The 21,937-nt window shown below is 41.0% G+C and overlaps 1 protein-coding gene across 3 annotated transcripts in view; it reads right to left on the bottom strand.

The window, feature by feature from the left end:
* LOC122811891 (tRNA pseudouridine synthase A-like) overlaps positions 1-21,937 on the bottom strand; it is a 353,084-nt gene that overhangs the window by 142,370 nt on the left and 188,777 nt on the right. For all 3 annotated transcript variants that reach the window (XM_044084035.1, XM_044084034.1, XM_044084037.1), the window contains exon 4: positions 2,387-2,524. In XM_044084035.1, coding sequence (XP_043939970.1) covers positions 2,387-2,524 — 138 coding nt within the window. The remainder of the gene's footprint in view (positions 1-2,386; positions 2,525-21,937) is intronic.

A 21,937-nucleotide genomic window follows, 5' to 3' on the forward strand; every position in this document is an offset into this window, starting at 1 on the left:
ATAAGATCCACCAAGGGGTCGGGGGAGGGGACACCCAAGAGGTAGATGGCCCTGCCGAGCGCCTCTAGGAATACAGACTCGTCGGAGGAAGCCTTGGGGGCAGACCCCCCCCCGATTCTGAGCATTTCCATGATGTCTCCAAAGGAGACATCCTCGGGGGGTGACCTTGGGGAGCCTTCCCCTTCATCCAAGTCCGTATCCTCAGTGAGGGACTCAGGGGAGTCCACGTGCCTCCTCTGCACTTTGACTTGCAAGGAACCTCCTCGGGGGGGGCTGTCCGAGGAGTCCTCACCAGCAATATCCTATTCCAATGGAACACCTAGAGGTGCTGAAGCAGGCTGCCCTGAAGGCCGGGTGAGGGGAGCCAGGACCAGCTGAGAGGGAGTGCAGGGGGGAGCCGAAGCCAGGACCGGGGGCCTGGATGCACTCAACAGCACCCTCTCCACCACCGTGAAAGCCGAGGGGGAGCCGCTCCCTGAAGGATCCGAGATCCGACTCCCACTCGGATCCGAGGTGGGGATCGAGCCCGGAGCCGAGACTATCGGATCCGAAGGACCCGTGCGCTCCGACCGGGACGGGGCCGAAAGCACACCGAGTCCCTCGGATCCGAAGCTCGGCCCACGGCTCCGAGAGGTCGGATTCCACAAACTCGAGGGAATAGTCGGAGCCGAAGTGCCTAGCACTGTCGGCTCCGACCCACCCCCGGATCCAACGCGGCTTGGCTCTGACAGCTCCGAACCCGGAAGGCGGGTCGGAGAAGGAGCTATAGGAGCAAAAAAGAGGGTCGAGCTCCCCCCGGAGGGGGTGGGGAGGCAAGAGCACTCCCATCTGCATCTGGGCCTGGATGAACCTCCTCATCATCTGGTCCATGTCCGCAGCCGACATACTGAAGGTGGACCTCAAGGAGGCCACCGAGGCAGGCCTGGAGTGCCGCCTCGATGACCTCTGCGGGGACCGGGTCACCTCCTCCTCGGGTCCCGGTGAGAAGCAAGGGGATCGGATCCGAGGGGGAGGCGAACCAGAAATCCTGGAGGGAGAAGCCTGTTTGGCAGGCGGGGCCAAGGAGGAGTCTTCGACCCGCCACTTAAGGTGCTTCTCCCTCCGCTTCTCTTTCCTGGCCTCCCTCACCTCCGAAGCCACAGTGGGAGGTTGAGTCCCGGTCGGAGGGAGGGGGCAGGAGTAGGAGTGGCCGCTACCGAAGACTGGGTAACTGTCACAGAAGTACCGGAGGCCGAAGCCGGGTCTGGGGGCAAAAGGCCCACCAGAACCAGCTTCGACCTCCGATCCTTAAGTGCCTTGGGGTTGAACGCAGCGCAAATCGCGCAACCCGAGGAGAGGTGTTCAACCCCAAGGCACCTAACGCACCGAGTGTGGCCATCAGCCAGTGAAAGCTTGTGACCACACTCGGTGCATTTCGAAAAATGGCTTTAGGGGCCTCCGACATCACTGAAAGGAAACACACTCACTAGGCCCCTACACACACACACACACACACACACACTGCGACCAGCGAGGGCAGAGAGGAGAAATAAAAATAAAAATTAAGCTAATTTAAGCTAAAAAGAGAAAAATTAGCGTTAAGGGAAACCTAAACACACACACAGACACTCGCTCAAAAGGAATACAAGAAAAAATTGAAAAACTTCTTTTCTCACAGAATCTGCAAGAGAGCTCTGGAATCTAGCTGTTGCTTGAAGAGTGGCAAACTAGATCAGAGGTCAGTCAGGGTTGGCAGGGGATTATGGGTAAAGGGAAGAGCTAGGAGCTCGGATCTATGCTGTGATAGAAGTTGCCGGCTCGGATCCGTATCCCAAAGGTTGCTGACAAATGAAGTTCCTACTTCAGATGAAATTTTTCATTTATTTTACTAATCTGTTAACCTGGGTAAACCCACTTGATAGAAGTGTTCCATTCCAGAGATGGTCCTGGAGCACTGTCACAGATTAGACAAACAGAGGTAGAAGGAATCAAATTCATTACCCTTTACTGTAGGGAGCAGTCCATTAGCAGTTCGGAGCTTCAATCCTTTGCACTAACTAGGAGACATTCTACTCAGCTAATAGCCAGATTTTTACCTTCTATGTGTAAAAGGTTCATATTTTTAAGTTTATAAATACCTAATGGACCACAGTACTAGCTGGCATATCACTGCATCACAAAGCCATCTCATGACCATATAACTATCACAAGTAAATGCTGTAATGTACCAAGTGTACACTACAGAAAACAGTACTTAAAGTGAACAATGTAAACAATGTCATACTACAACTGCATATGGCCCACAGTAACCACCATGTACAGCAAGTATTCCAAGTACTGCACTTGTTGCCAGGCCTATACTCTACTCCAAGACCTCCTTCTCTAGACCCTCAACATGATTCCATACCTTATCTGTCCGTGCACAACGCTGGAACTCTAACCACTTGTTGTCCCATGCATGGCTTTCTGGAATGCAACCTGTCTTTACCAATGCTGATAGAAGATGGTCTTCAACTGTGCAAAATTCTGCATTTCCTGGATTCCTCTAAAATAAAATATATTAATATCAATATATAATATTATATATTAAGAGAGAAAAATGCACAGAAAAAAAGGCATCAAACACAAAAGAAAACCTCCATACACATCAACATTGGTCTTACTACTCCTTTCTACAACGGCTCAGTCTTTGCTTGGTTTAAACTGGGCTTAGCAGAGTGATACAAGTTCACTTTGTGTTGAGGTATTTTCACTCATTCATGCAAAATACTTCAACATAAGACAGCAGAGCTGAGCTACAATTAATTATGCGGTGGTTAAAATATTTCCAATTTTGTACCAACAAAGAAGGGAAGTGGTGCAGTGCAACATGGGGTAACCAATCTGTTAGTCAGACATTTAAATATTAACTATCCATGTACTTTAACCTGAGGTCTGGGCAGCTACCTCTGCTGCTGATGTGGCCAGTTATGTTTTCTTAACAAAACCGAAGATTGTTATTCTTCCTGCACAGCATTAGAGGGGCATCTCAGGGTTCCAAGTGGAGACATTTACTCTTTCTAGTTTAGAATATTCATTTAGTAAATCTATCAAATGGACAAAAGTATCATTATCTGTACGACTATGTGCACGATACTGTACTTTTATAATATATCTCTGTCTCTACAAACTGCATAATGCAGCTCAGAAACAACTTAAATTGACCAAGTAATAATTAATACTTCAAAAATGAAATGTGTGTGTGTGTCTTTTTTTACCTCTGCAAACGCAATTATTTTGCATTCAAATAGACTAAACCAGAGTCCAAGCAGGTGGTGCTATCCATCTTGGCATTACACTTCAGTTTGTTCTTGCTTTTCAAGTTACATTTTTGAACTGGTCAAAGCTGCACTCCGTCCCTGTCTGTAACTGCAAGGTGGTGCTATCCATCTTGGCATTACACTTCAGTTTGTTCTTGCTTTTCAAGTTACATTTTTGAACTGGTCAAAGCTGCACTCCGTCCCTGTCTGTAACTGCAAGCTTGAATCAATTGATGTGCATTCCCTCTGAAGTCGGAATGCATGCCATTTTCATAATGTTTACCACAAACATTCTTTAAAAACTTTAATATTACACTGCAGCATTTTAAGATTCATTTCCAGATATTTTTTATCACTGTAATTTTCATGCAGATACTGAATGCATGCCAGTGGCAAATTAAGCAGTGTTTTTTTAAACTTGCAGTTACACTTGCACATGGTTACATCAGGGTTTATAGCCATTATCAAAATCTGATTAGCTTTCCTGCATGTTACAGATAATCTGAAAGAGTGCTGCTTCTACTACACCATTACAGAAGAAAGCACTTTCTAAAAATCACTTATTCTATGTCTAGTTCATCACAATTTACATGTTATGTACTTAATTATCAGTGTCCACGTGTCTCAATAGTACAGCTGGAAAATTACAAGACTGTTATTTCTATTCCCACTCCGGGGAATGGTTTCCTTTTCCATTACTCACACTGCAGTGCAGCATCAGTGGGGGGCTACACTCCTGAGTGTCCAGTCTTTTGGATGGGACATTAAAGCAAGGTCCCATATACATGAGCTGTAGGGGACTATTATTTTATTCATAAAAGTAACATTAATAAGAATCAAAAGATGTTGCACAATGACATTGTCAAGAGGGGAAATGTAACAAATAGTGATATAAAGAAAAGCTCAAGCAAGAAAGTAACAGACTGTACAGAAAAAGGGCAGCAATCAAAAAGATATTGGGAAAACAGTACATATGTGTTTGCCCACCCCAATGTCCTAACCAAACTGAAAATATTTTTTTAAATAAGAGAGGAGCACCACAATTTACTGTGAATTACTCCCAGACACCTGCCATTCCAAATATGGCAAGCAGTAGTAAAGTACAGTTGTGTAAGCTCTTACCATAACAGTGGATGCCCTACATCTCACTGTTTCAGTATTCTTTACAAATGGGATATCCTGCCAAGGATATTCAAACATTCAGCCAGCATACCAAAGCCTTAGCTCCTTCTAGGCACTGTATGTCAGACTTATGTCCTACATCTAAGGCATGGGGTACAAAAGCGACATACGAGTGCCTAATCCTCAGCAATGAATATGCCCAAGAAGAACCACAGCAACCGAAGAGAAGACATAAGGACATGTGCATCCAGAAAGGGAGGAAAAAGAAGGATCCTTTGGTCAGACAGAAGCCACAGGGAAGTACAGAGGGAAAAGAAAGGATAGACAGATTACTGCAACAGTGAGAAATAGGACATCTACTGTTATCTTACACAGCTGTAATACAACTTTCCTTTTCACTGTTGTAGCATTCTTTACAAATGGGAGAGTACAAAGACTATTGGAGAAGATGGGAAGAGGAAATAACAGAGGAGTCCTGCAAGAACCCATGCAGGATAGCCCTGGCAAAACTAGCTGTGGCTCTAGAAATCACACCCAACTTATGCTTAGTAAAATTATGCACAGAAGACCAAGTGGCACCTTCCAAATTGGATCTAGGATCCAGACCGTGGAAAAAAGCACCAAAAGAGACTACAGCCCTGGTAGAATGAGCACAAACAGAAGAAAAAAAATGCGTACCATGAAAAAATAGCAAAAGAAGTGGCATTACAAACGCAGGAGGAAATGATTTCTTTAGAAACAGCCAAACCCAATTTCCTAGAATGGAAAGAAACAAAGAGTTGCTCAGATTCCTTACACCCTTAGTCTTATCTAGGTAATATCTGAGCTGTCTATGTAGATCCAAAGTATGAAGAATTCTCTCACTATAACTCTGTGAAGGGAAAAAAATAACTGCATTGGGCATAAAAGGATTGGTATGAAGAGAAAATAAGTCTCTGTGGAAGACCAAAAAAGTTGGAAATGCCATGAGTGAAGTTCAGAAAACCTCTTGGCAGAAGTAAGAGCTACTAATAACACAGTTTTCCAAGTACAGTGCTGCAAAGAAGAAACTATATGCTCAAAAGGAAGCAGAGTCAGCTTTTCAGGGAACAAAATTATGGTTCCAAGGAGGAGGAAGAGGCTTTCTTGGGGGCACCTTTCAAAAATTGTTTGACTTCAAATCTAGAACCAAAGGATGGATTCAAAGGCAGACAAGCACAAATGGATGACAAATGAACTTTAACAGAATGGTATGCCAGGCCAGAATTGAGCAGGTCACATAAATAAGAATGAACCACACAAAATGGGTCCAGATCATATCTGTCACACCAAAAGAAAAATCTCTTCCATTTAGCTGCATAGGATTTTTTAGTAGTAGATTTTCTGGCCTCCTGCAAAACTGGAAGCTTGTCCTCAGAAAATTGGTCTCTAAAAGGATTCAAAACCATAATCACCCAAAGAGTCAATTGTAGGGTGACTAATGAGGGTGAATGACAGATCCCTTGTCTTGTGTTAGAAGATCCATCCTGTGAGGCAATTTGTGATTGCCTGTTGCCAGATGAAACAAAAGTGGGGGGACCAGTTTTGCCTGGGCCAAAATGGAGCCATCAAAAATATTTTGGTCTTGTCCTACATGATCTTTTGCTGGACTAAAGGGATGTGTAGAGTAGGCATACAGAAACATCCCCTGCCAGGAAAAAGATATAGGAGCCACTTTCCAAGTCAAAGGACTGGCACTTTAGAACAGAATCTGGTAAGTAGCCTGTTCAGAGGGGTGGCAAAAAGATAACCAGAACTCCTCATTGTGAAGCATCCACTCATAAGATCTGCCCTTAACCTGCTAAGACTGTTTGACACTAGATTGTGCTCTGAGGGAGTGTACACCACCTAAAGGGTCAGCTGATGGCAGATCACAAAATCCCAAGCCTGAAGAGCCAGTCTGCAAAGAAGGTATGGTTTTGTGCCACCTTGCTTATGTACCTCATAACCATGGTGTTGTCTGTGAAAATTCTCAAAGGACCTGGAACCCAAAAGGAGTGTAAAGCACAAAGAGCCAGAATCAGAGTTTTGATCTCTCTGATGTTGATATGGTCCACTTGTTGCTGGGAAGACCAAATTGCCCGGACCCTGATATTACTGGAAGAGGCTTCTCAACCCTGATCAGAAGCATCTATGTTCAGGTCCTGAGTGGGGAGAAGAGCTCGGAAAGGCAGGTCGTCATTCAGAGAAATCTGATAACTCAACTAGAATTCAAGTTTGACGCAAGGCAAGAGAGGGATGAGAAGTTCCAGACAATGACAATGTGAAGCCAAACTGTTTTAATATACCACTGAAACTTCCTCATGTGGAGTCTGGCGAAAGGAACCCCAGAGCTCGAAGACATTTTCTTGAAGGCAACACTTGCTGAGGAAGAAGAGACTGAAAATAAACCATCCACTACATTCATCTTACTACTCTTTTCTGCAATGGCTCAGACCTTGGGAGGATGAAGCAAGTCAGTGACTGTCAAGGTGTAAATCTTGCAACCCAGAAAAAAACTTGGTCTTGAGAAAGGGTAAGAACATATTTTTGTTGGAGATTTAGAGTGAACTAAACACTGAGGAGTAGAAGCATAGAGTATTTAAGATCCTGACAAAGGAGTTGATGAGATGAAGCTTAAATCAGAAGGTCATCTAAATAAGGGAAAATTACATCTCCCTGAAATCTGCAGAGGGATACCACCATGGCCAGTTGTTTGATAAAGATTCTGACAGCAGCAGAAAGACCAAAATAAAAAGCAGAGAACTGATAAAGGAAGGAGGAAACAGACTATCATAAAAATTTCTGAAGAGATGGTGAACAGGAATGTGAAGGTCAGGATCCTTCAAGTCCAGAGACACTAGGAAAGATTGAGGAAACAACAGGGAGAACACAGACTGGAGAGACAACATCTTGAAAGAGGAAACTTTTGTAAATGTCCCAAGAAAGGAGTGATCCAGAATGGGCCTCCAAGAACCCTTCTTGGGAACCTGGAACATCCTGGAATAAAAAGAGCAAGGAACAGAGGAAGGAACTGATAACCCCGTAAGGGGCTTCAAAGCCATAAGGACTTTGAAAAGACCCCGAGTGAAATCATGGCGCTTTGTCTGGATGCTTAGCTACAAGAGACAGGTATCTGTTTATTTTAAAAAGAACATCAGCCCTAATAAACCTGGAAAGTTTTAACCTCCTACCTAATTTCCATAAGGAAACCAGAGACTTCCTTCCTAACAAGGCTCTGGGGAATCCCCCTGGCCCCTGTGAAATGATCCCACAATACTCCCTCCTTGTCTACGGCAGACATAGGCACAGTCTCAGCAGACGTGTGGGTAGGCAGCCCCATGGTGACCTCCAATTGAATTGCAACAGAGGGAGCAGACGCTGGAATCAGACACTTGCTGGGTACTTCATCAAACTAGATGGAAACATCCAGAAGAGGTTGGACAGCATAAGATTGAGTATGTGTCTTTTTGGATTTTTTTTTCTTAAATGATGGCTGCATATCAGGGTGGATGGATTCAGAAGCCATGGTTCTCTGAGCCAGAAGTTTCAATCGCTGGTTTTCTAAATAGAATGGGAAGCTAGAAGTCTGTGTAAGGTCTTTGGTATGCACGTTTGACAAATCTCACATACAGTATTGGTCAAGAGCAGCACCTAGACAAAAGGCACTTTTCCTATCTATCCTTATAAGGAATCTGCCTCCCACATTCATATTTTCCCTTCCTGGATGACATGTAAATGGTAATACAACCAGAGGAAAAACAATAAGGAAAGAAAAGACTCCAATGGGGCACTTATCTTTTGAAGCCTCAGTAACTGTAGCAACATGATGAACGACTTGAAGACTAAATTCAAAAAGTAGTGTTCGGGCTGGAGACAAAGAAGTTCTGAGTATATGGTGCTCGTATGTCACTTATGTACCTTACACCTTAGATGCAGGATATACGTCTGATGTATGGCACCTGGAAGGAGTTAAGGCTTTGGTATGCTAGCTAGTCATTCATCCATCCTTGGCAGAAAATATCATTTGTACAGAATACTACAACAGTGATACAGCAGGATATTAATAATTCTATCTACTTGATATATAGACTTGGTTCTTTGTTGATCATAATCCTGAAATAAAGTCAAAGAGAGGATAACATATTGTAAGATAGGATAAAGATAAAGCTGATGTAAGGTACCCTAAAAATAAACAGATCCTTTCCTAATTGAATACATACATGTTCCAGTTTTTCCACCATCTTGCAGTGTCACTTATTACATTGCCTTTCCTGAAAAGCAAAGCTTTATACTTTATAACGTTTTTTTACAAGATGTTTTTCAAGGAACAGTAATAGAGAAAATCATGAAATTCCAAATGTGAGAATATATTTTTGCCTATGCCAAATATCTTCTGAATGAAAACAAACTTGTCTTTAAAACAGTCTTCAAAGAAATATTTACCCATTACAAGTGCATGAAGTAACTTCCTATGTGGTTGTCATAGTAATATATTCATTGTCCCAAGAAAATATTCTGAATGATAACTTCTTTAGTTCAGGGAAACATGGAAACCTGAGTCTTTTCTCAAGGAGGCTAGCATCCCCAGACAGAATACATTAACTTAGGTAAAAAGGAGCGGTAATTCATATATGTTAATATAAAATATAAATGTAAGAAAATTATGCTTCAAAAAACAAAAATATATCAGCTGAAACAATACAAATGTGCTTCATCCATCCCATCATTTATGACATAAACAAAACTGAATATTTTTTTAGAATAAGAGAGAAACACCACAATCTATCATGCATTACTTCCGAACACCTGCCAGTACAGATATACCAAGCAGTAGTAAGAATAATTCTGTCTGTTTGAAATTCAGGCCAAGTCTGATGGTGACCATAACCCCCAAATACAATCACAGAATGGGTAACATGCTGCAAAGAAGGATAAGGACAGAGCTGACTTAAGGATTCCCAAAACATACAGACCCGTTCCCAGTGGAAAAATACACATCCCAGGTCATCTTCCATTTTGCAGTCTGACCTGTAAAGCTTTATACCCGATAGACCTTGTCACCAGGAGTTTATCCACAGAGCAGCACTAGAGAAAATTCTACCATCCAATGGTGTAAGAAAGCACTTTGCTATGCTGAATTCAGCTGAAAAATAGGCTTGTTCTTACAACAATTAAAAAAAAAATCATTATCCATTAGAACTGCAAAAAATAAATTCCCACGGGTTACAAGGTAGTATGCTTAATATTCTAAGATAATATTTTGAAATGTGACTTCTTTAGTTCAGGACAACACAGAGAACAAAGTTTTTTTCTCTCCAGAGGCTACAAACCAAAAATCCTTATATGCAGAATACATTAATTTACCTAAAATGAATTCTCTCTCTAATATGCCCTAATATAAAACAAAGATGCAAAGAAATTAAAAAAGACCCATAAATTTCAAACCCATGCCCTCATGTTGTGGCACAGTATACAGAATATTCCTTTTAACAGGATGGACTCTTGAACCCCAAGAAAAAGATAAACAAGCTGTAACATTTTGTTTTAAATACACTCCAGCAATATGAGTAACTTATTCAAGGAGATCATTAATCAGCTATACATATTTCAATAAGATAGAGAAAAAAACATTTGCTATAAAGCAATGGCATCCCATGTGCAACATAAGTGGAATGCCATTTTCTCTGGGAAGCAACAGACTGCCCAAACACCATTTATAAAGTGGCAGTCTTCTGCAGAGTAAACTGAATATCCATGACAGGACTTTAATCACCGCATCCAAGACTCTTGGTCCTATTTATTTTAATTCTAGCGTCCTTTAAATTTTTTTCAAGGATCAAGAAAACAAGTAAACCACACCTTAATTCAAGTAACCATAAACGCATCACCAGTTACTAAACAAATAGTGGGATTAAGACATCCTGAGGTTTTGTCCCCAAACCATTACCCTGCAACCGAGCATTAACTTCAGAAATGACGGCATTCATGGAGACTACTTAGAAGGCAGCCTCGTCAAATCCTCTTATTCATCTAAACTGGGGAGCCCGTTGAAACATTAATCAAAAGACCAGCATAAGCCATGGTATAAGAGGACTGTAAAATGCACAAACTTATCTATATCCATTAAATTTCAAACTATACCATAACTGGCCATGAGACAAATAATCAACATCTCCTCCTTCTCCAGAGTCCTCTCTTGTCATACTACTTCCTTAACAATTAGCAACAAGGCTAAAACTGTCCTACCTGTTATCCCATAAACTTCTTGTTCTATAGGTCGTACAATTTAGAAGTCAGACATAACTAAGAAATTTACATAAATAACTTTAATGTGTGCTGCAGAAGATAACAGGCCTCCAGTTTGCAAGGATATTCCCATCACCCTTTTTCCAAAGAAACTTAATCACAATATGAACAACCACAGCATTCTGAATGTTATAAGTATACCAATCATTTAAACCTCCCCCAAAAAATAGACATTTTGAGAATTGCTCATATCCTGGTAAAAAGCATAACTAATACCATCCTTGCCTGGTAACTTTAACAGCCGATTTTGTAGTCAAGCCTTCCATATGGTTATTACCCAAAGCTTCTCTAAATCCTGCAGCAAAAGACAGAATAGCCCACTGTTTGAAAGGAGCTACCATGTCTGTGCTATGTAACATGGCCAAGTAGTGATGAACTCTATCCATTATTCCTTTTTAGTTGACCGATCTCCTTATCTGTCTCGACAGTTAATAACATTTTCTTTTCAATTTTTAAACCCAATTCAGAAATGCCAGAACTTCTTTACATCCCTGTAAGAAAAAGTTATCTTACGTAATTCCTTCAAAATTCAGTTTATTCTGCAAAAGATATTTTTTCTCATCTCTGTATGTCAAAAGTATTGTTTTGTAAAGAACACTCGTAAGCTAGTATGGAATGAAAATATTGCCTTTCTTTCCTGTGGTGCATATAATTTTCCACCCACTACATACTTTGTTTTGAATTTGGACTTAAAGGCTATCCAATCAGTAGTAACAGCACAGACATTTTTCAGAGAAAGATGATGCTCCCAAAGCATACTAACTCTGGCTTTCCAAGAATCTGATAAACATCAATAAGCCTTTACTAAAACCTTATTTGCCAGCTTTTGTTTCCTCCTGTATCATTATGCAATGTTTCACCAACGCGGCCATCTTTTTTTTTTCATCTCGAGTCAGTCTGAGGCCCCTTAACTTATTCACAGCCAGCACTGAAAAAACACAGCCAGCACTGAAAAAACAAGGTCTTGGGTGGGAACATTTCAGTCCCTATCCTGTCAGATGCTTGTACAGAATCTGACTGTAACAGCAAACAGCAGTAACACCCACATTAGGATCATAATCACTAACAGTGACTTCACTTGCACTAACAGAAGAAAACACAATTTGTTAGAAGTGATGAGAATAAACAATGAATGACACAGACCATTTTGTGTGAACCACCACACTCAGGAAGTACTAGTACATTCTTTAAATGAGTCCCTTCTCTCCTAAAACAGTAAAATGCTTATTTGTACAAACACCAACAAAATGCAAGAATCATCATAATAGAAACAAGTTCAGGATTGACCTGAATAAGTCCCAACTGACCATTTGTAAATGAAAAATATTATCCATAGCCATTTTTCAAGTGAACCTGTATTTTTCACTCTCCAGTCCATACATTTCAAGTATTAATATTTCTTGAAAGATGAAATACATTCACATACAGATTAAAAGTAATTTTCAATATTACTTTTTTACTTTTCGCAAATAATAGGAGGGTCTATATTAGAACGTCGACAAGTCAAAAGACCAACCACCCTTATGTCTACACATCTTAAGCGAAACCACTAAATCTCGAATGGCCAAAACAGCAATTTTGTTCCCAGGGAAAAAAAATCACTGGGCCAAAAAAAAAAAAAAACGAACAGACTGACAAAATCAAGTAGGAGGGGCTTTGCCCCCACACCCCCCTATTTAAATATACCAATTCTGAGATTGCACTACAGTGGAGGAAACAGCAAATTTCCGACAATAGCCCAGTGATTTTTATCCCTGGGGGAAAAAAAAAATCACTGTTTTGGCCATGCCAGATTTTGTGGTTTCACTTAAGATGTATCGACGTAAGGGCGTTCACTCTTTTGCCCTGTCGACGTTCTAATATACACCCATAATAGGACAACAAAAATAGATAAATAATTTCTTTTTCTGATAAAAAAGACATGCACGTTAACTACAAAATATGAATTCTAGGAAGCCTGGCTTTTATTATCAGGAAAGATCAAGATGAATTTATGAGCAAGAGAATGCATTTTAAAAAAACATATCTGCAAACTCCTCACTGCTTTGAATTTAACAAATAAGGGCTTGGATGTCTAATGAAGAAAATTCTGAAGGTTGCAACAGAGAGTACTAAATGTGCACCTATTTAATGAATGCTCATCCTTTCACAACTGGAACAGAACGGCATGTCTGAGAGTCACGACAGGAGGAATGTGACTTCATGACAAGTCTTTTCCTAAACAGAGGCTATCCGAAAGGTTTAATTGCCGATCTCTTTATGGAAGTACGAACAAAGAGGGAGAAAAGTTTCTATTTACCCATCCTAAATCAGACCACTAAAAGACAAGCTATTTCTACCCCTGGTCAGGTCCTTAGAGTAGTTCACCCTTGCAGCTTCATCCTGACATATAGTCTGGATGCAAAAGAGATTGTTTCTATGATCCAGAAAAATTGGAGTTTAGTGATACAAGATGGTCTCACCCAAAAGAAACTGGTCGAACTCCCTAAGGCAGTTTTTAAAAGGGGGCTAAATCTTAAAAGTTTACTTGAGATAAGGCCGAGGGTTTCCAATTTTAGATCAGGCATGTATAAATGTAACGTGCAAATACTGTAGGTTCATCCAAACAGGTGCTTCCTTTGTAGTCAGGGGTATTAAGTATGGCATCCGGGGTAGATTCAACTGTGCCAGCACCTATGTAGTTTATTTGGCCAGGTGTTCACATTGTCCGGTTTTCTATACAGGAAAAACAGATAGGAAACTGCAGGAACATATGTATGAACACATGTATGCTATCAGGAAGGAAAAAATGGAGAATGCCTTGGCCAAACATATAATGCAGAACCCCCACCATAAATTTGTTTTTTCCGTTATTGATCAGATACAATTGGAAAAAAGGGAGCGACTGGAATCTCTAAGGCTGGAGATGAAGGAATTGGTATGGCAGCTGAAACTGGATGCTTGTCATTACCTTGGCTTAAATGGCATGTTGTCCATAACATGTCTACTTAAATTAAAAAGTTTGGAAAGATGAAACCAAAGTTCAGTATATAGTTTTAGGTTTTCGTTCTTTATGTATATTTACAGTTTATGTACATGATTTTATGATAGACTAGGCGGCCTCTGTTTTTTGTTCAGGTTCTTTTTTATCTTTTTTATTTTTTATTGTATGTAGAGCCATGACCATGAGAATTGGAGGAATATTTCTTCAGAGTAATATTATATTATTTGATTTAATTTCACTTTAACTTCCAGTGTCCCTTTAAGATAGAGTAAATATGAGATAGTAACATTCAAACTCATTATAACTTGATTAACATAAAATATATAGTATAGGATTATACTTCTGTACCCACATACATGTTTTTCGGCCAGCCCTAAATGGTATGACCTATACGGTACAAAATGAGTGCATATAACAGTGTTTAGGAGTGTTAAATGGAACAGCGTCCGTTTTTTCCGTTCTTTATAATGTCATTTTTTGATATTTTGTGTTCATGATTTAGATACATGTAAAGTAACATCTGGATACTTATTGATATCATAGAATGGCCACAATGTTTGTTTAAAACTAAGCACCTTGTATTAATTTTTATTTTTAACTGCTTTTTAGCAGCTCAGGAACTCCACACAGCCTTCCTGAAGACACTGGAGGGTATAAATGTATCTCCAAACACCATCATATTGGGTGACTTAATATAGACTGGGAACATTACTCAAGCCCTAACTTTCTAGCCCAACGGTTCCTGGAGTTCATAAATTCAAATGCCATGGAACAGCTAGTCACTGTTGAGAAAATATACTAGATCTCATTGTCACAAACATGTATATCCCTCATTGGTGAGATCTGATCATAAACTAATCTCACTGGAAATCCACATAACAAAAAGACCATAGTGAAGAACTTCTAAAGCAAACTTCACACTACTCAAGACTGGTGTGGTATCCTTCAAGGCCCCTGAGTCAGAAGCCCTTACAAATGCCTTCTATGAACACCTCCAGGACTGCATGGATCAGGCAATCCCAAATAAAACCAAGACTCTTTCCCCATTAACAAACTTTACAATAAGAGGAGAAAGCTATTACATGATAGAACAAAATCCATAAAAGGGAAGTCACCCTGATCATTATTAGTCTCATAAAATCAACTAAGGCCAATTTTGAGAGAAAAATTGCCATGGATTCAAAGGACAATCATAAGGCCTTTTTCAGCTATGTTAGGAACCTGGGTGGAAACTCACAGATATGCTCAGAATTAGTCCAAAATGATACAAAAATCACTGAACCCACAGACATTGCCAACATACTGGCAGACAGGTTCAGTGCAAACGAGATAACTATCCCAGCGCTGCTCTAAAAACACAGCATCAATGGGACCGGATGGTGTGGAATTAAACCCGCATTACAAGGCAGCTGTTTAATCTCAGCCTTTGGCTCACCATCGTGCCCGCACATAAAGCTATAAGGTGGCGCCTCTGGGACTGGTAATAATTTCACCCATAAAAACAACAAGTCCCACAAAAAAAAGCCAGCTATGGAGATAATGGAGCTAATAAAAGAAGAAGGGGACTTGCAGACATTGGACCCGACCCAGTTTCTTTGTCAAGGGAAGATCATGCCTTTTGAACTTGTTCAAAATAGTCACCAAGGCCATTGATGAGGGAAAGGCAGTCCATACAGAATGTAAACCCATATGTCACAAGATGGGTTGGACAGAACCCACAGGGTTAGAGTTGCTGCAAGTGGTGTCCCACAGGGCTCGGTCCTGGTCCCTATTGTTTGGCATCTACTTCTCAAGTACAGGCCAACATGGGAGACAAAGTTTGCAGATGATAGTGGAAAGTGCATCACAGATAGCTGGTGCCAGAGCCATGGCCTGAAAAAGCGCCAAAAATGTATAGTCATAAAAACAAGGTAACCCCAAGCTACCATATAGGTGGCAATCCACTAAGCACAGAAGAGGTTATCAGGGACCTGGGGACCCAGGTTGACAGTGGCCTTTCTTTTGACACTCACATTGCTAAAGTGGTTAGAAAGACCTTCCTGATCATGAAGGGATTCACATCCAGATCTAGTGAGGTCATTGTTCCTGTACTCTTTCACTTATCAGACCAATGATCGATGTATCTCACCCGACATCTGCAGCAATTGGAGACCCCAAAAGTTCCTCACCAAAAGGATAAAGGGACTCCAAAATCTGTCATATGCTGCCAGATTGAAGAAACTCCAGCTCTATTCCTCAGAGGTGACATGTGCCTGACATACAAGGCCATGTCCAACCCAGAATTAATGGACATGCTCCACCTCAAAAAATCCATCCACCAAAACCACTAGAGCAAGCGACTTAAACCTTATCACTCAGAGACTCCCTATGCTGTGGAATAAAATCCCGGTCCATGTGAGGCAGAGCACCTCGCTGACTCTGTTCAAGAGAAATCTAGACCTGTGGATGGGAGATCGGAATCATCTCTGGGTCACTGCTGGACAGAGGCACAACAAACTAATGGGCACAGGCTTATAAATGCCTTAGGGCAGATAGCCTAGTATAAACCTATGAACCTATATTTATCAGTGTTGATTAATTCTTCGCTGAGTAGCGACTCAGCAAGACCGCATAATGGAGTATTCAGCTGTTGGAGATTGGAGAGTTCATACATACATATTTTTCTAATATTTTAAACATTTTAACAAATTGATAGTTTTAAATGTTACCAGTTTACAATTCCACAGTTTTCATGTCATTGTATTTGTTCAAGACATTGTTTTTGAACTCATTCTATGTTTTTCATGAATTGTATTATATGGTTCCTATCACACTAATCACGTGAAGGGATTTTAAACTATAAGTATGCTTTGAATGTTAGTGACGTGTTTTTTGTTCTGAGGAAGTTGATTTGCATTAACCGACAAAAAGCTGGATGTTTTAAGCTTAAAATAAAGTGTGGAGAACTATTTATGTTCCTGGAGAATTTATGTCATTCCTTGGCTTTTTTATCCACCGGAGAACGACTGGAAGGTTTCTGTTCTAATTGGGTTATGTCTGAGAGTCAGGCATCGGTCACATCTTGTGCACAGGATGTATGTGGGAAGAGCCAAAACAAGGTCTTTCAAAGCTGGAAATTATTGGTCTCTGCAGGTGTCCATAGCATTAGTACTCAAATGAGATAAGAAAGCAGCTGTATGACATTTTTCCTTTCAGGAGAAAGTTAGAGTCCACAGATTCCAGACACCAATCAAATAAGGTCTTCAGCTGTGAATTGGTAAGCTCATTTTCACTGAATAATATCTGCCGATAAAAAAGAAAATTAGAAATGTATCTGAACATTGGTGTCTGTAATTATTTTGAGCCTCTCCTCTTCTTGTACATGAAAAGAAAACAGAGAAGTTCTCTTAGTTTGTATGAATTCCATCTTGGGTCTCCCATGAAAAGGGCAGACTTGTTACTTGCCCAATGGGACTAACTGGGTCAACAAAGGGAAATGAAACAAACTACTAGTTCTTCTTCTTCTTTCAGCTTTTCCTAGTTGGGGGTCGCCACAGCGGATCACCTGTCTGCTCATGATTGGCAGTGGAGTTTTATGGTGTCAAGTTGACAGCCCAGCACCCAACCTCCCACAGAAGGTACACACAAGTGCACACTCATGTTTAGGGCCAATTTAGTGTGTCCAATCCACCTACAGCATGTCTTTGGGATGTGGGAGGAAATCGGAGCACCCGGAGGAAACCCACGTGACCACAGGGAGGACATGCAGACTCCGCACAGAATGTACCCCAGCCGAGAATCGAACCGGAGAACCTCTTGCTGTGAAGTGGCAACGCTAATCACTGCACCACCATGGGAGCCCTGAAACAAACTACTAGTTCTATACCTGCAATAAAAAAAGAAAATTGTTGACCCAGTTAAAATTAAACTGACTCCAGTTACATTACTGTCTATCATACCATATTTTATCTTGAATTAGATTTATAATTATATTTTTTTAATTAGAATATCTTCTACTCTTGCAGCATGTAACAGTCTGATGTTGGGCAAGGGTAAAAACAAATGAAATTTAACTAAAAAAGAATGGCAGCAAGGACAGACTAGAACAGTATTCTTTAAGCGTGCTGACTTACCTGTTAAGGTTCAAAAATAACAAAACACAGTGCAACTTTCATCAAGCCACCTGTAACTGTTGTAGTTGCCATAAGGACTCTGACAAAACTCATAACAGAAACAACCATTACCACAACGGCAATGTGAACAAAGGTGGTTGTCAGAAGATGCCTCCTTCCTGAACACTTTACAGAAGGAACAGTTTTATTTTTCTTTATATGCTCACTTCTTGTTTTGCTGGTGAACATTCCTTGACTAAACATAACATACACATTTCAGTTTAACAGCTCTTATAAAAGTATCTTCTGGGTCAGGTCTCTGTATGTAGTAAGGATATCACAGATATTACAGGGCAGAGTGCTAAAACTAGTTTTTTAAATTTGCTCAAACTGTAACAGCTAGACTTACAAGAGCAAAAAAAATTAATAAAAAAAAAAAAACAATGCTACTTTCTTCTTTACAAGGATTAAGATAGCAGATTTAACTGAGCTACAGTGGGCTCCTAAAAATCATGAGGGGCCAAAAAAGTTACACTGAAAACAACTCATCTTTCGCAACTGCCAGAAACTCGACTATTTTGAATAGGATTTTTTTTTAAGTGACAGAGATGTACATCAGAGTCCATGAATTATGAATAATTCAGGATTTTTAAGTATAAAACAAAATTCCTTCCAGACAACTGTGTTGGGTCTGTGGCGCATCCATAGTACTGTGTTGATGTCTGGTTTGTCGACCTTTTGAGGTCAACGTTTCAGAGGCTACAGTATGGGCTACTCAACTAAAGTGAGTAGACACACACAAATTATATCTACATATATATATATCAGATATATATATATATATATATATATATATATATATATATAAATATACATATACAGATACATACATATATATATATATATATATATATATATATATATACAGATATATATATATATAATATACATATATACACACACACACACACACACACACGTATGTATGTTTGTATGTATACATATATAGTGTGTGTGTGTGTGTGTGTGTGTGTGTGTGTGTCTAGATTTAGAGTACAGTGGGAGGTGATAGTGCTTGGAGAAAGTGTGCACTGAACTCCAGGTGGCTGCTTCCAAAATATCCTTGGTAGGGACCCCCCTGAGGAAGGCTGCAGAGGTAGCTGTGGCTCTGGTGGAGTGGGATCTGATGCATGCAGGCACAGTTTTTTCATGAAATGAGTAACAAAAGCATATGCAGTGGGCTATCCATTTTGAAATTGTCTGTTTGGAAATAGCCTTTCCTTGAGCACCTGCAGCATAAAGAGTTGCTCAGATTTCCTGAATGGCTTTGTCCTGTCCAAATAATAACGAAGTTGTCTGTGAATGTCCAAGGAATGTAGTAGTCTCTCTCCTTTGTTTTGTGGATTAGGATAAAAGGTAGGTAAAGTGGATAGTCTGATTTAAAGCTACACTGGATACTACCTTTGGCATAAAGGTAGGGTTGGTTCATAAGGAAACTCTATCCTGATGGAAAATGATGAATGGTTGCACAGCCATGAGGGCCTGTAGCTCCAAAACCCTGCGAGCTGAGGTGATAGCCAGAAGAAAGGCTGTTTTCCATGACAAGTACTGTAACTCTGATGAAGAAGCTGGCTCGAAGGGAGGAAGGGTCAGCTTTTCCAATACGAAGTTGAAGTCCCAAGCAGGGACTGGTAGTTTCCTTGGGGGTTTTATATTCTTGGCCCCTCTGAGGAACTGTCTTAAGAGAGGATGAGAGAAGAATGGAGGATCTGTGTTGTATTGTGCAGAAATGGCTGAAGCGTGGATCTTGATGGAGGAGAAGGAAAGTCCATTGTTTAACATCTCAGCTAGGTACTGTAAAATTTGAGGTATATTTATTACCCAAGGGTTCTGTCCCTTTTGATTCCAGGCACAAAATCGTTTCCATTTTGCAGAGTAGGCCTTTCTAGTAGAAGGTCTTCTGGCCTCCAAGATGACATCCTGCACCTCCTTGGAGAGGAGAAACTGTTGGGAAATCAAGGAATTCTCCATGCAGCTAGATTTAGAGTTTTGAGATGGCTGTGAAGAGTTTTGTAGTTGTGCTGGGACAATAGAAGAGGGACTAGAGGTAGGATCCATGGTGGGGAATGTGTCAGGCTCTTCAGGGGCGGATACCAGTGTTGCCTTGGCCAGTCTGGAGCAATGAGAATCATTTTTGGCCTCCCTGTTCTGGCTTTTAATAGAACTTTGGGCAGCAGAGGAAGAGGTGGGAAGGCATAGACTGTCAATGTTGCCCAATTGAAGGAAAGTGCGTCCACTTTCCAGGCTTGTGGATGATAGGTCCTTGAACAAAATTTTTTCAACTGGCAATTTCTGTGGGTAGCAAAGAGATCTATGTCTGGCTGTCCCCATGCCCGAGTTATCTTTGTGAAAATTTGAGGATGCAACTTCCATTTGTGCGGATCTGTCATATTTCTGCTTAGATTGTCTGCCAGTGTTTTCCTTCCCTGGCAGGAATTGTGCCTGTAGTTGAATTTTCAATTCCAGTGCTGTGTTCCATAGGGTCATGGCTTGCCTGCACAGGGGGTATGAATGAGTTCCCCCCTGTTTGTTTATGTACCACATTCACTGTGGTGTTGTCTGTCCTTATCAATAGCTGGCCTGGATGCAGTAGGTCTTTGAAGGTCATAATAGCCTTTTGCACGGCTAGCATTTCCTTTTGGTTGATGTGAAGCAGCTTTTCTTTTCATGCCCATTTTCCCTGAATGCACTGATCTGTCATGTGTGCTCCCCAGGCGTAGCCTGAGGCGTCTGTTGTGATGATTTGAGTAGCTTGAGGTACACAGAAAGGAAGACCTGTGTTTCTTTGGCAAGCTTGAGCCCACCACATAAATTCCTTTTGAAGGCATGGAATGAGTGGTATAATTGTTTCCAAGCTGTGGCTGTGTTGAGACCATAAGTTTTTTAGGTACCATTGAAGTTTCCTCATATGCAGCTTTGCACATGGGATTAGTAGGATGCAAGATGCCATGAATCCCAGAGCCTGCAGGACTTTCCTTGCAGTTAGCCTGGTGTAAGTTGCCATTTTTCTGAAGTATTGAGACAGTTTCCCTTGCTTGTCTGGCGTGAGGTAGGCCATCTGGGTGGTTCTATCCAAGCTGGCACCCAGGAAAATTATTTGTTGAGAGGGTATTAGTTTTGATTTCTTTTTGTTGACTGTGTATCCCAGGAAGTTCAACAGTTTTATTACAAATGCCAGGTGCTGCAGTAGTATGTCCTTGCTGTCCGCTTGGATCAGGCAGTCGTCCAGATATGGGTAGATTTGTATCCCTTGTAGTCTGCAGAAGGTGATTACTGATGCCAGGCATTTCGTAAACACTCTGGGCACAGTAGATAAGCCAAAGGGCAATGCAGAGAATTGATAATGGGTTGAACCTGCAAGAAATCTGAGGTATCTTCTGCAATCTTGTCTGATAGGGACATGCAGGTATGCCTCCTTGAGGTCCAATGTTATCAGCCAAGACTCCTTGCCCAGCATGGGAAGAAGCTGCTGTAATGTGAGCATCTTGAATTTTGGCACCTGTAGATATGTGTTTAGGATGGATAGGTCTAAGATAGGTCTCCAATCTTTGTCTTTCCTTGGTACCAGGAATAGTCTGGAATAAAACCCTTGACCTTGTTCTTTGCAGGTACCTCTTGAATTGCTTTCATGTCCATGAGAGCTGAAATTTGTTTTTGTGCCTCTGCCCTTTGATTTTGTGGCAGGTTTGGCATGCCTCTCATTTTTGGAAGGGTGTGAAAGTGGAACCTGTAGCCTCTGTCTATAATGTCCAGAATCCATTTGTCTTTTGTAACAATATGCCAATTTTTTGAGAATAATGTCAGTTTTCCGCCCAAAGGTGCTGCCATTAAAGCTTTGCTTGGTAGGTGTAGGGGGAAGTCATTGTGTCTGTTTTCTAAAAGACTGTGATCTATCTTCTCCACCTCTTGGGGTTGATGCTTGCCACTGTCTGGCTCTGAAAGATGCTTGAGATTGCCCTCTACCCCTTGGACGCCTGTATCTGCCCTTTGAGGTCTGTCCGTGGCTGGAAAGGACCAATTTTTTGAAGGCCAGTTTCTGCTGAAACATGGAGGCTGTACCTGCAGGAAATCTTTCACCGTTTGCATTGATTTCGCTT

The sequence above is a fragment of the Protopterus annectens genome, chromosome 9.part0 (assembly GCF_019279795.1).
Source record: "Protopterus annectens isolate FY-2018-M chromosome 9.part0, PAN1.0, whole genome shotgun sequence".
Classification (NCBI taxonomy): domain Eukaryota; kingdom Metazoa; phylum Chordata; order Ceratodontiformes; family Protopteridae; genus Protopterus; species Protopterus annectens.